Genomic DNA, 13251 nt, shown 5'->3' with positions numbered 1-13251 from the left:
CTATGCAAAAGTCTTAATGTCGACATTGGAAATGCTTTCCTACACCAGTACGCCATGTGATCAATTTCTTGGCTTTTTTTTTTTTTTTTTTTTTTTTGCTTATGGAAACAAGTAACGTGATACACCATGAAATGGAAGGAAGCCAAAATATTGCACTGCTATGGGTCAGAGACAAAAACGCAAGTGGCGTTTTGTATTTGTTTATTTTTTTTTAATTTTGAAATACACTAAACATAGCTTGAGACAAAAACGCAAGTGGCGTTTTGTATTTGTTTATTTTTTTTTTAATTTTGAAATACACTAAACATAGCTTACGTTTTGGGTTTTTCATTTTTTTTTATTTTGGTTTAAGGCTAAACGCAAGTTGCGTTTTACTAAGTCAGAAAATTCAAAGCTTTTTGAAGTCTATAAAACGCAGGTTGCGTTTTGTTAGTGTCAGAAATTTTTTCTTGGAAGCCCCAAAATGCAGGTTGCATTTTGCACACAAAATAATATTTAAATCCACAAGTTTGCCTGTAAATACGAAATCCAGTTTCATTCATCTTCATTTTCACTTCTCCTCTTACTCTTTCTTGCATAAAGTCCTTAGCGGGGTGCTCTTTTGGCAAATAACTGTGTCAAAAAAATAGAGTTAGTTGAAGTTGAAGTTATGGAAAGTGTTGCAAACTTGCGAGTATATTATAACGGTGAGGTTATAACAAACACACATGAAGGTGTGACTTTTGTTTGTGAATGTCCGTTGTCATTTGCTATTCCATATACCATGAGTTTTGTCGAGTTGCAAAATGGTCTTTGTAATAACATTTAAAGCCACATTTTGAAAAGAGTGAGCAATCTTTTATACAGAAGTCCTGTGCAAGTATTTGGTGGGGTAATATAGTTTCAAATAATGCACATCACTAACGATGCCAGTATGCAGCAGATGTATATTTATCAACAAACCCGATCTCACGTGCCGATGATAGAGTTGTACGTTGAGTTTGAACAGTAGTCGGAGATGGGTATGGTCGGCAACGAGGTCAATGTTGATGAGCTCGGGGATATAGATTGGGAAGAAGATAATAATGACAGCGAAGAGGAATTCAAAGCTAACTATGAAGTCGATGACAAAAACGATGACGGAGACTTGGCAGGCAATCCGACGGTGCAAAATGAAGCGAATGCCATTGTAAGCCAACACCCGTTTGGTGTTCCGTCTTTTATGCGGACTCTAGATATCGAAGCCATGCATGCCTCAAAATTTCCTGAGTATGCGAATACGGGTATGTTATGAATATTAACTCAAGTTTTCTGTAGTGCTTAAATTATTTGCCTAGTCTGACTGATGGTGGTGCGCATGTCGTAGGTGAAGGCAACGTTGCGGCGGAAGATGGCGAGTTTAGTGTCGGAATAGAATTTGGTTCGAGAGAGTTAGTGATATCTGCATTCAAAAGCTACACCATCTCTAGAGGAGTTGATTACACTGTGTATGAGTTTGAGCCGCAGACATTCAATGCGAAATGCAAGGGGTATGGTGCAGGGTGCGACTGGCTTATCCGAGCTAGCTTGATTCAAAAAAAAGCTTGTTGGGAGATCAGGAGATACAATGGCAAGCACATGTGCACCATGGGCACGATTTCACAAGATCATGCCAGGTTGGACTCAGACACAATTGCAGATGCCATTAGACCGTTGGTCGAAGCAGACCCCTCGATAAAGGTGAAGTATATTATTGCAGAAGTTCAAGGCAGGTTCAACTACACTGTGAGTTACACAAGGCTTGGTTGGCAAAGCAGAAAGCTGTCGCAAAATTTTTTGGTGATTGGGAAGTTTCTTACCAGACTCTGCCAGTATGGTTGAAAGCAATGACAGTGAAGATGCCAAGGTCTCGTGTTCAAATTAAAACGCTCTCTGTTTACCGTGAGAGTGAGGAGGTTCAAGGTGTAAGAGTTTTGCACCGCATTTTTTGGAGCTTCTATCCGTGTATTGTAGCATTCAGACACTGCAAGCCACTAGTGCAGGTTGATGGCACACACTTGTACGAAAAATATAAAGGTGCACTTCTGGTAGCGGTTGCACAAGATGAGAATAAAAACATTGTGCCTATTGCATTTGCGATTGTCGAGGACGAGACAGCAGACGCGTGAGAGTTTTTCCTAACCAATTTGCGGAGATATGTTGTTACCATTGATGGTGTGGGTATTCTTTCTGACTGCCATACCTCCATCGACGCTGCAATAGCTCGCAGTAACGGTGCATAGTCACCACCAAGGGCGTGGCACATGTATTGCATCAGGCACATCGGGTCCAACTTCTTAAGGAGGTTCAAGGCTCCATATTTGCACAAACTCGTGGTGAACACATGAATTTCAACTCGCTGTTATGGTTCTATTTATAGTAAATTTGTGGCATCTGCTTATGATTAAATGGTTTGTTCAACAGGCTATTCTAGGACAGAGCAGGAGTACGACAAAAACTACCAAAGGTTTAAAGAGCGGGGTGAGGCATATACTCAATGGTGCGATGGGATCAGTGTTGAGAGATGGGTGTTGGCATTCGATGGAGGTCATCATTGGGGACATATGACGACAAACTTGGTAGAGTGCATAAATTCTGTCCTAAAGGGTGTACGCAACCTTCCTGTGACTGCCCTTGTCCGGTCAACTTTCTATCGGCTGAATGAGTTGTTCACTCGGAAGAGTATCGAGGCTCATGAGCGTCTCCGCAGCGGATTCATGTATTCAGAATTTGCACGAAGAGAGTGGAAGAAAGCTTTTGACGTGCAGGAAATATTGTAGTCAACCAATTCGACAGGCGCAACGAGGTGTTTGAGGTTCGCGAAATGTAAGATGGTACCATTTACACGGTTAACCTTGCGCAATGACACTGCGACTGTGGCCATTTCCAGGTCGAGCGACTTCCATGTCGCCACGTGCTTGCATGTTGTGCCAACCAGCATCTTGATTGGCAAGTGTACGTGCACGATGTGCACAAGATGTCTTAAATTTGCAAGGTGTATAGAGGCGAATTTGTTCCGATGGGTGACCCCTCTACGTGGGATAGATACGAAGGAGCGAAGGTGATCGCCAACTGGATATTAAGGTGCGCGACGAAAGGAAGACCGAAGTCAACCTGCTACTTGAATGAGATAAATTCGCGTGATATGCGTGGTCCTCGCCGGTGCACTATTTGTGGACGCGAGGGACATAGCCGCAGCCGATGTCCTCAGCGCGCAGGTCTAAGCTCCGCTAGAGGTTATTAGTGGTTAAGCTTTTCAATGTAACTTTGTTATGACTTACTTCACAATTATATGTTACTTTTTTTGTAAGCTCGTCATTTACTTTAACCTAGTTAATAATTTATAATAAATAAAGTTTTTAACCTCAGTATTTAATTTTTTAGGGAACAAACATTTTCGATCCAAACAGAGTTACACGGGAATAAAGCTAAATATGTCATAATAATAATACTGAACACAACCATCTAAATATAAGATACGACACTGAATACAAATTTGAATACAACACTGAATACAATATCAAATGCAACAGACTACTTCCTCGGTGCCTTCTTCGCATACAAGGATGGGGTGTATTTGTCCTGAGGTGCAATCTGTATGTGTGTGTCCATAAGTTATACGGATGACCCTGCGACACACCGGCGTCAAGCCCACTGCCAACGTCAGAACCACCGAAATCTGTCATGCTCGCACCACCAATGTCATACAAACCGGAGCCACTCATCCCCGGAGTACTCGCTCTACCAAGATCAAACCAGTGCTGCAAGTCATATCCCAAGTCTCCCTCTTTCTGGTACGGGTACTCATTCAAATCAAACAACTGGTTGCGTGGTGGTGCGGAAGGACCGGGCGGATCTACATCAATGGTCGGATCATCAAAGTCGAAGTCACTGGCATGACCTGAAGTGCCGCGACGACCACCAAAATGCTGAGATGCAGCAGGCCTTTCCTGCGGTGGTGGTGGGGATAGAAAATCTGTATCTCTCAAGATCTGAGAGAAGCTGATGGTGTCAGATCCACCCAACGAACTAAAGTGACCATCGGCTGGAATCACCAGCTATGGTATGTAGGGCTCAGGTGCCTGAGGCGACTGTGCTTCTGGTATATATGCTGCTTGCTGCTGATATGTCGGCCACTGTTGAGCATATGCCGGATCCTGAAACTGCTGGGCATATGACGGGCCTTGAAACTGCTGGGCATATGCTGGATGCTGAAACTGATGGGCATATGTCTTATATGTCGGCGCCAATGACTCCACCTAACAAAAATGATAACAATAACAATAACAATAACGATAACGATAACAATAACAATAAAAGGCAATACCGTCGCGCGAGTTGAATACTAACATCGACGAGCTGATCGCGGGGTATAGGTGCCAGGAACAGCATACGCTCCCATGCCCAAACAAAAAACAGTATCAGTGGGCCATCCATCTCTTTGCAGTTGTATCGTGATGTACGACACAACGATCTGTATAGGTGTGCCAGACTGACTGCCCCCCAACTGTATGCTGAAATCCGGTGGAAATCCCGAAGTAGCGGTAGAAACTTCGAGTTCAACGAAGTGGTCAACTTATCCAGAAACACAACCATTCCGAGCACGCAGAAAATGTGCTCCCAGACGTAACGCTCAATAGACTCCTGAGTGTCACACGGCTCGGTATCTCTGCACCGCCGGACCCAGGGTATACTAACCTTACCTAATATGTGATCCTGCGGACTGGGCTCCCGACCAAAACACGTGATGCAGTTAAAGGTCTTTGGCGGATCTAATTTTCTGGGCAACAAATTCCTGATAGCCTGCGAAAAAAATTAACGATAAATAATAATAATAATAATAATAATAATAATAATAATAATAATGTTATGATAAAAAAACGTTTATTTTTAACAGATACATTATTATAAACATGTAAGAATATACTAATCATAACTAATCCAATACTTATTCTCCTAAAACAAACAACAACAACAACAACAACAACAACAACAACAACAACAATAATAATAATAATAACACATATACTAATCCTAATAATACTGGTTATAGGGGTTAATACTCAAATTCGTCCCTAAAAGATCACGCGATCTCCATTTTCACCCCTGAATGATTTTTTTTAATCAAATTAGTCCTTGAATATTTTTTTTAAATCACGTTCGTCCTTTCGTTAACTTTCTCACGCTGCTGTTAACGATCTGCTGATCTGGAACATGAAGTGGCAATACGAATTACACCTAGCATACCATGTGTGTTGCTGACGAGATATGTTTAGCAGGTGAGTTTAATTTTGTATGAATGATAGCATCATCTTGGCTTTCACCATTTATGTGAGATTGGGTAAAGTACTAAATTAGTCCCCTACGTTTGGGCGTAATCCTATTTTGGTCATTAAGGTTTAAAGTGTCCTATTTGAATCCAAAAAAGTTTCATTTAACTTCAATTTAGTCCCACCAGAGGTCAAAGATAAATAATTAACGAAATGTCCTACATGACATCAGGATAATAACAAGGTCGATAATCTAGAGAATAAGTACAAGCTCCAAAGGCACAAAATCAACCGTGAATGCATCAATACATTTTTTTATCATTTTTCTTATAATTAAAATGAAATATTTTCTATAAAACTAAGAAAAATGTTAAATACATGTATTGATGCATCCACGGTTAATTTTGTGTCTCTGGAGCTTGTACTTATTCTCCAAATTATTGACCTTGTTCTTATACTGCTGTCATGTAGGACATTTCGTTAATTATTTATCTTTGATCTCACGGTGGGACTAAATTGAAGTTAAATGAAATATTTTTGGATTCAAATATGACACTTTAAACCTTAAGGACGAAAACACAATTACGCCCAAACGTAGGTGACTAATTTAGTACTTTACCCTTAACTTTTTTATTCAATGTTTTCAGAAGGGGAGCCACTGCAATTTTTTTAAATGGGTTGAAGAAAATAAATATGTAGTTGTTGCAGAAGGTCCAAAGAGAGTCTCAAAAACTGATGTAGAACTAGAGATTGATTATGAAGATTGGAAGGTTAAATTAGCATGCAGAAGTGGAAGTGCCATGCAAAATGGCGAGACAAACGGAGAAGGCTTGTAACAGGGATAACCAGGCATGGAAATCAACTGTTATTGGTGAATCCCTTTTGATCATATGTTTATCCAAGTAAAGCTAGTAGTGATGTTAAGTTATGTTATGTTTGGGCTGTTGATAGACTTTTGAGATTGAAAGAGTTGATTATGTAATGATAAACTGAATTTATCAATGAAATGAGTTATTTCAACTTAGTTGTGTTTAATTCAACATATAATTTATCCATTGAACACACACAGACAATAGTACACTTTGAAACCGATGCAAGAGGAGGATCTATCTTCTATTGTTCATGATAATGTTAATCAAATTAGTCAATTTTAAGATAGTTAATTTATCCATTATGCTAATGGGTTGCTAAAAAATGTAAACTCATATATTATAACACATTGTCTTCATTAATAAGCATAATCATTATCATAATATCGTCTCAGTGGATATACCACAATAGGTACCAAAGCATCCATATCATAACAGACCTAATCAAATGTTCCATAACATAATATATAGACCTAAATAAAGGGATATAACATAATCCTTCTAAACAAAGGTTCCATAACAAAAGATAATCAACCACATTGTTTACATAGCCCTGTATAAAAACATAGACAACAACCATGGAGCAAAACACATTATCCTAATCAAATGGCTTTATCTTTCTTTTATAGAGGCTTGAAACTTGGAGTTGGCACAAATGCTATGCAGCTGTAGCTGGTTTGGCTGAGGCATTCATTACAATCTAGTCGGCATCCGTGCCTAGCCTCTTCAACCCTTTGTCAAGGGGAACACCAGGAACCTTCTACAATCCTTGCACATTACAACCTATGTATTATCCGGCTCATAATATAGATATCCATTCAGTTCCTTTTTAAACTTTCCACGATGGTGAAATACAAAAATCATTGTAGGGCTTTCCATCTACAAAAACAGAGCAACACCAGAACATAAACCCACATCACACAACCTAGTCATAATCATAACAAAAATTAGTCTAACACTAGAATGAACATGCATCAAACCCATAAACCCACAACAAAATAACCCTGAAACTTGTTGTTCCATCTTCAAAAGAAAAATGTTCTACCTAATATCATAACTTGATTAGCAACATCAGCAGACAAATGTATTTCAAATTATATTCCAAACCCTAACCTAACTCAACAATCCATATTAACTCAGCAAGATACAATGATACACACTAACAATGCAAAGCCACAAAAAATAACAACAAAAAAAAATTAAAGCTTTACCTTTCACCTTTACGATGCCTTCATCCACTGGTGTTTGGTCTCCGTGAGTCCTCCAACTTTGCACTCTGTTAGTGCGAACCCGTCCGCAAATGTCGTTTTGCAGAATGGTGAACTGAACAGGCAGGTTCAATTCTTCGACAAGTATCTTAGGGCAGAGCTTCAGAGAGAAGAGAGGAAACAAGTGGTTTTGGAGCGAAACAGAGACATGGTTGCTATGAGAGGTGGTGATGGGAAGAAATGATTGAATATTCATTCTGGAGATCAAACGACGTCGTATTAGGGGTTGGGGTCAAAACAAATAAAACTACGTCGTTTTGGACAGTTAACATTCCACTAGCGATCGTTAGCCATGTTAGCCACTGAGATGACAGAAGGACGAACTTGACCAACATAATTATTTTTGGAGGACTAATTTGATTAATTTTATCTTTTGAGGACCAAAATGGAGATAAGGTCATCTTTTATGGACGAAATTGACTATTAACTCCTAGTTATAATAATAACAATAACATTATTATTATTATTATTATTATTCGAATATATATATATATATATATCATTAAACATTAAAAAAATTACTTACCCATTGAAAATGATCCAAGTACACAATAATGTGTAATTTTAACAGAATCTTGTAACTTAAAACCCCAGCAACCCTTTCACCTCTTTTACCTTTGCTTCATGTGTTTTGCTTTCAGTTTCGATTTTATAGACTCCATCACCACCCTCTTCAAATACGCTATTCAAATACGTGGCGTTCATGCAACATGGGGGCCTGTCAAATGCAAATTGCGTTTTGCTCAGGGAGCAAGACGAACACGTTTCGAGGTTTGAACTTCCTCCTCTGCCAAACGCATGTTCTGTTTTGGAGCCTATAACAGCTCTGCCATTTTCAGGTGTACTCAAAACGTAACCTGTGTTTTGCAGGTTACTGAAATTTGCAAATCCACATTTATGAGAACAGCACCATTTTGTCTTCCATTCTTTAAATAATTTCCGCAATTTCTTAATAGGCTTATGATTGTATTAATTCTCTTCTAAATTAGGGGTTGAATCTGTTTCTAGGCGTTAAGAAGTTAGACCTGCAACTTTTCGCTTTTTGTTGTTCCTCCCAAGCTTCCGATGGCAAAACTCAAAAAAATCATGATCTGACCGAATGCCCGCTTCAATTTTTTCATTATAATGCTCCCTTTTTTTTATTGGTTTACCAAGCCAAGTTTAATTATAGAATGGCTCTTGTTCTTGACGTTGGTTAGTTGCATTCACCTATCAATGAAACTTGGTCAACAACCAACAGCTCATGATTGTGTTAGTTTTTCACTTGACAGTATATATATAAAAGTAACATTGAGAAAAATTACATTGCAAGAACCCGATGTACATCCAAGAAAAATATAACATTCCTGTGGCTTGACCACAACCTCTTAGCCGGTAATACTGAAAATGGACTTCCACGATCTTCAAACTAAATGGCCAGCGTTAGAAATTCCAGACCATTCACCATTAAGATATATATCCTCTATAGCCATTCCACAACTAGCAGCTCCGTATTCATGTCAGTTTTGAACCAAACCACCCAGAAGATTTAGCCACCATTGCAATGTACTGATACATTTTGTGAATCACCCCATTGCCAGGTTCTTGGATAGAGGCAAGCAACCAGTGATAATCCGACAGTGTTGAGTCAGATAAAGGCTCGAGAAACTCGCACCTTTTTCTAATGTCCAGAGGTGGTGCTCCATCAATGAGATTGGTGTTTAGCCTTGGCCTACCCTTGGTAAACTCCATGTTCACAGGCATATTGGCTGCATGATCTTGAATTTGAGAGGGAGAGGCACCTGGGATTACCTCCTGCTTAAAAGGCAGTGCTCTTGCAGCCTGAAGACAAAACTCTATCCACTGATGGATTAAGGGGGATGGTCCCCTGATGCGCCCACCAATCTGATTTGTTTGAATCCTGGAGGCAGCAGGAATTGCCTAGGAAAGTGGGAAACAAAAAGAAGGATAACAAAAGAAAAACAAGATCATATATTCCTAGTGACCTATTATTGTCTAATGGGAAATAAAGTTCATGATTAATGATATTTTTTCGAATTAGATCAATACATCAGAATAGCATGATACATTTGCTAACAATTTTTAAAAAGATATTGGAGACAACGCATAAAAGAGACATACCCAGAGATCCGCCCATAAACTTGCTCCAGACTTTGGAACAATAACTGCAACATTAGACATGCGCTTAGCAACAGGGATAACATCACTACTCCATCCAACAGCTACCCACACGTCTCCAACTCCAAAAGCTTTTAGGTAGTTTACACTATCAAACAATCGGACCTACAAAGACAAGTTATTAGTCTTCACTTAATAGATAACTTTTGAAAGAGTGGAAATTTTATACAGCATCAAAACCTCCTGATCAACAAGCCTAAAAATTAATCCTTTCCATCCCAAATTTCTTTATTGAAAGCTGAATTTGAGTACAAGGAGACTGGTCCTCTATACTTTCTATACCTTAAGCTCAAATAGCTTTATAAAGGCCATACTGTCCATACTCCACAAACATTCATGGACTTTAATCTAATCACTTTTAAAAGTGCTAGTCTTAGAATATAGTAACTTTTAACTACTAATCTGTACAGCTCTGCATCACTATCATAATCAGGATAAAAAGACAGCAAACAGTTGAATGATTCTCCAGTACAGATACCTGTTTTGCAAGCAATGCCAAATTGAGCTTGACAGCATCTCTCCCACCATTGACTTCCAAGTTGATATTCTTTGCATTGTAGGAAGCCCCCATATACTTCAAAACTGCACCAACAACTTCTCTAGGAGAATCAACCATTGCAATTTTCCCTGCAAGATCAGGCCGCCACAGATCTTCCCAATCCTGTAATTGGAGTTTATATAAGCCCATAAATGCCTTGCAAGAGTTTTAACGGGTCTATTAAAAGACAACTCACCTCTATAGGAGCCAACTTATGCTTTTGAAATTTATTTGTCTTGTATGCTATTACCATGCAGCCCCATCTATACGGAGCCGCCCATATGTCACCTTTAGGATCCATTTCTCCCTCACAGTTCCTGCGTAGATATACCTGGAATTTTGTAAGAGGAACATAAAACTATACTTTCAAGAGATTTACTTCTGGAACAAAGGTACTCAGAAATTTTTATTTATGATTGCAGAATCATTATTTCACACTACAAAGCTCAGAAAACAAAAAGTTTGCCTTTTAAAGAATAAATTTTGCACGACAAGTCAAGGGTGGAACAGCATGATATAATAAGAAACAGATAATTTATTGTTACCTTCCATTTCTCATCTAAGCCTTTAAACCAATCCTGATCTTCTACATCCCTTATTGGCTCAATTATAGCTTTTTTAATGGCAACTTTAAGCCATGAATCACCAATTCCAACAATATCTGCTGCCAAAGCAGAGGCAGGCCCGAGATTTCCTTTAGTAAAAGGAATTGATAGCTCAGAAAAGATACCATCAAGACTGGCATGATACTTCACATTAAACTTTAATCTCTTTCCTTGAGAATTTATGAAGTCCTATGAATGAAGAGGAAAAAAATGACACTACAGAGTAAGTTATTGACATCCAGTATAAACAACTATGAATTATTTGAAATGAAAAGAAAGAACAGAAGGAAACTTCATCACGAACTAGTACATTCTCAGCAGTCAGAAGATGAACTGTAAATTGAATAGGAATGTTTTAGAGAAACATCCTCTAAAGATACAAGTGTTAGACAACACCTTGGTCCTGGCCTCCTTGGAACCTTTTGTTTTTCTTTTCCAGAAAAATTTCCCCTTATTTATGCAAAAAGGTCATGCAATGAATCATTCTCCATCAAAATGACAGAGATTAGCGTAGAAAATGAGATCCCTAATCCAGAGATTAATCCATGAGTCGATGAAACTTTGTATGTTTGCGGGGCATAATTGAATAAAAAGTATTTGGAGGACCAAGGTGATAACACTGCATTATTTGGGGAGTAAAGTAAAGTAATAACAAAAGAATACAATTTAAGGCAGGGATTCAAACAGAAATGTTGTTCTGAGGAAGCAGCAATGGAGATAAAGGAAAGCAAAACAGAGAATAGGCACAGAAAGGCCAGACCTTGATCCACGAAGGAGGCAGAGAACCGCGTAGAGCAACAACTTTCAAAGGAACAGTCAATGCAAATGTTTTGGATTTCCAAGTATTAAAAGCTGCTTCTAGTTCCAGATTTTCTTCATTACCCTGTTTTCTTTCATCGCCATCATCTGCAGCCGCAAAAATTGAAAATGTATTAATCTATACGTATTGTCTCGGGTTTCCAGAAAAAGTAACTACATAAAAGAGAACCTTGAACCGTTTGATCCTCGTTAACGGAGGAAGCAGCGGTGGCAACAGAGGGCATAGATGCCGAACAAGCTCGAACGCCGCCGAGGCAGAAGCTGAAGCAGAGAAACAGCAGCACCGAAACGGCGAGGCGCAGAGCAGCCCCCGGCAGCTGAAGAGGGGTTGTTAGTAAGGAATGACGGCAGGGGATGGCAGGGGAGGGCGATGGAAGCAGACGATGGTGAGCGGAGAATCGGAAAGCGGCATTAAAAGTGACGGGAATAACGAATAGGAAGAAACGATGGGGAGCAGAGTTAGGGTTAGGGTTCGGGTGGAGATGTGAGCGGAGAGAGAGAGAGGGGAGAAAGGGAGAATGCAGCAACAAAGCCATCCTTGCCTCGTACACTCACCACTTCCCTCGCTTTCCAACTTCTTTTATCTCATTCTCGTCTAATATCCAAAATTTACTTTGCAAAAAATACGAAATTTTGAAGACACACGTAAATTTACTTTCCAAAATTTTTTGTCTCCTAACTAAAAATATGGAGAGTTAAAGTTATAGCACATAAAATTTTGGATAAATCTCAAACTTATTTCTAAGGTTTGGAATGTCAAAAGTTTTATTTTCATATTGATTATAAATCTGATTTCTGTTTTCAATCTTGTGAAGGGAAAATACATAACAAAATCTTATTTGGTGATGTTGGGAACTGATTTGCAGGATGCAATCCAGCGATCATGGAAGCGTGCGCCAACCATTTCAGCAGCAAATTATCTAGTAACTGTAAATCTGTAATTCACCTGTCTTATGACACGTGTTGTCTTGTCTTCAATAATTGTTTATGGGCCGGGGATACTTCCCTCACTTGAAGCCTGAAGGGCCGAATATCACTCTGCCCATTTCAATGTCCAATTCTCTCTTTTTGCCAACTTATTGGCACAGATCAACTTCTTAGCAGGATATGATCTCTTTTAAGCCTACCGAGTATGAATCTCAATCTTCTATTAATCTATTAATAATTAATATATAATAGGAAAGTAGTAATAGATTTAATGCTTGACAAATATATAGATTAATTCAACAAGTATTTTATTTGAATAGTTGACAAGTGTCTTACTAATTCAAAATTTAAACAAAATAAAATATAGAGTATTACTCCAAATAGGTCCTCAAAGATTTGGTGGTCTGATAGATTTGTCTCCTAAAAAAATTAACTAGGTCCCAGGTCTCTAAGAATACTAGATATATCCCATATAAGTTCCCAAACCAGGTTGAACCGGTTAACACGACACTCTCTCTCCTACGTGGAGGTTGTAGGTGTGACGTGTCAAGTAAAGCAACACGTGTCACGCTCAGGACAGATTAGTCCCTGAATACGTGGCTAAAACGACGTCGTTTTGGGACAACACCAAACGACGCCATTTTGAGGGGACAGATTCGTCCTCAACTTTGTTCTCTGGTTCTCGAAACTTCGACTTTCTAAAGTCAAATAGGTCCCCAAAAATTTTGTTATAAGTCAAAAAGGTCCCTAAATTTATAGTATATATTATATCAAATTGGT

The 13251-nt window shown here is 38.9% G+C and overlaps 2 protein-coding genes and 1 long non-coding RNA gene across 4 annotated transcripts; 1 reads left to right on the top strand and 2 right to left on the bottom strand.

The window, feature by feature from the left end:
* Nucleotides 1–72: 72 nt before the first annotated feature.
* Nucleotides 73–3373, top strand: LOC140184770 (uncharacterized). Of its 2 annotated transcripts, XR_011882442.1 has the most exons (3): nt 73–1262; nt 1346–2333; nt 2422–3373. XR_011882442.1 is itself a non-coding variant. In XM_072237874.1 (2 exons), exons 1-2 carry the CDS (start codon nt 998–1000, stop codon nt 1837–1839), a joined length of 759 nt encoding a protein of 252 aa, XP_072093975.1. In that variant the 5' UTR covers nt 84–997; the 3' UTR covers nt 1840–3373. The 2 variants fall into 2 exon arrangements, 1 of the variants encoding a protein (XP_072093975.1); XM_072237874.1 differs by having other exon boundaries at nt 84–1262; nt 1346–3373.
* A 3101-nt stretch (nt 3374–6474) lies between these two features.
* Nucleotides 6475–8001, bottom strand: LOC112797904 (uncharacterized). Its single transcript, XR_003199879.2, has 2 exons — nt 7348–8001; nt 6475–7015 (listed from the first exon to the last, which is right to left on the bottom strand). It is a non-coding gene; the product is annotated as an uncharacterized lncRNA (long non-coding RNA).
* A 647-nt stretch (nt 8002–8648) lies between these two features.
* Nucleotides 8649–12617, bottom strand: LOC112797885 (uncharacterized). The gene is made up of 7 exons (XM_025840999.3): nt 11714–12617; nt 11486–11631; nt 10666–10914; nt 10317–10451; nt 10061–10243; nt 9526–9687; nt 8649–9324 (listed from the first exon to the last, which is right to left on the bottom strand). Exons 1-7 carry the CDS (start codon nt 12078–12080, stop codon nt 8899–8901), a joined length of 1668 nt encoding a protein of 555 aa, XP_025696784.1. The 5' UTR covers nt 12081–12617; the 3' UTR covers nt 8649–8898.
* Nucleotides 12618–13251: the final 634 nt, after the last annotated feature.

The sequence above is a fragment of the Arachis hypogaea genome, chromosome 1 (genome assembly GCF_003086295.3).
Source record: "Arachis hypogaea cultivar Tifrunner chromosome 1, arahy.Tifrunner.gnm2.J5K5, whole genome shotgun sequence".
Classification (NCBI taxonomy): domain Eukaryota; kingdom Viridiplantae; phylum Streptophyta; class Magnoliopsida; order Fabales; family Fabaceae; genus Arachis; species Arachis hypogaea.
This window is presented reverse-complemented; position numbering and strand designations above follow the sequence as displayed.

Coding starts and splice junctions, on each gene's coding strand:
- LOC140184770 (XM_072237874.1), top strand. CDS start 998: ATGGGTATGGTCGGCAACGAGGTCAATGTTGATGAGCTCGGGGATATA. Junction 1,263..1,345: donor TCCTGAGTATGCGAATACGG/GTATGTTATGAA, acceptor CGCATGTCGTAG/GTGAAGGCAACGTTGCGGCG.
- LOC112797885 (XM_025840999.3), bottom strand. CDS start 12,080: ATGGCTTTGTTGCTGCATTCTCCCTTTCTCCCCTCTCTCTCTCTCCGC. Junction 11,632..11,713: donor CGAGGATCAAACGGTTCAAG/GTTCTCTTTTAT, acceptor TTGCGGCTGCAG/ATGATGGCGATGAAAGAAAA. Junction 10,915..11,485: donor TGCCTCCTTCGTGGATCAAG/GTCTGGCCTTTC, acceptor CTTCATTCATAG/GACTTCATAAATTCTCAAGG.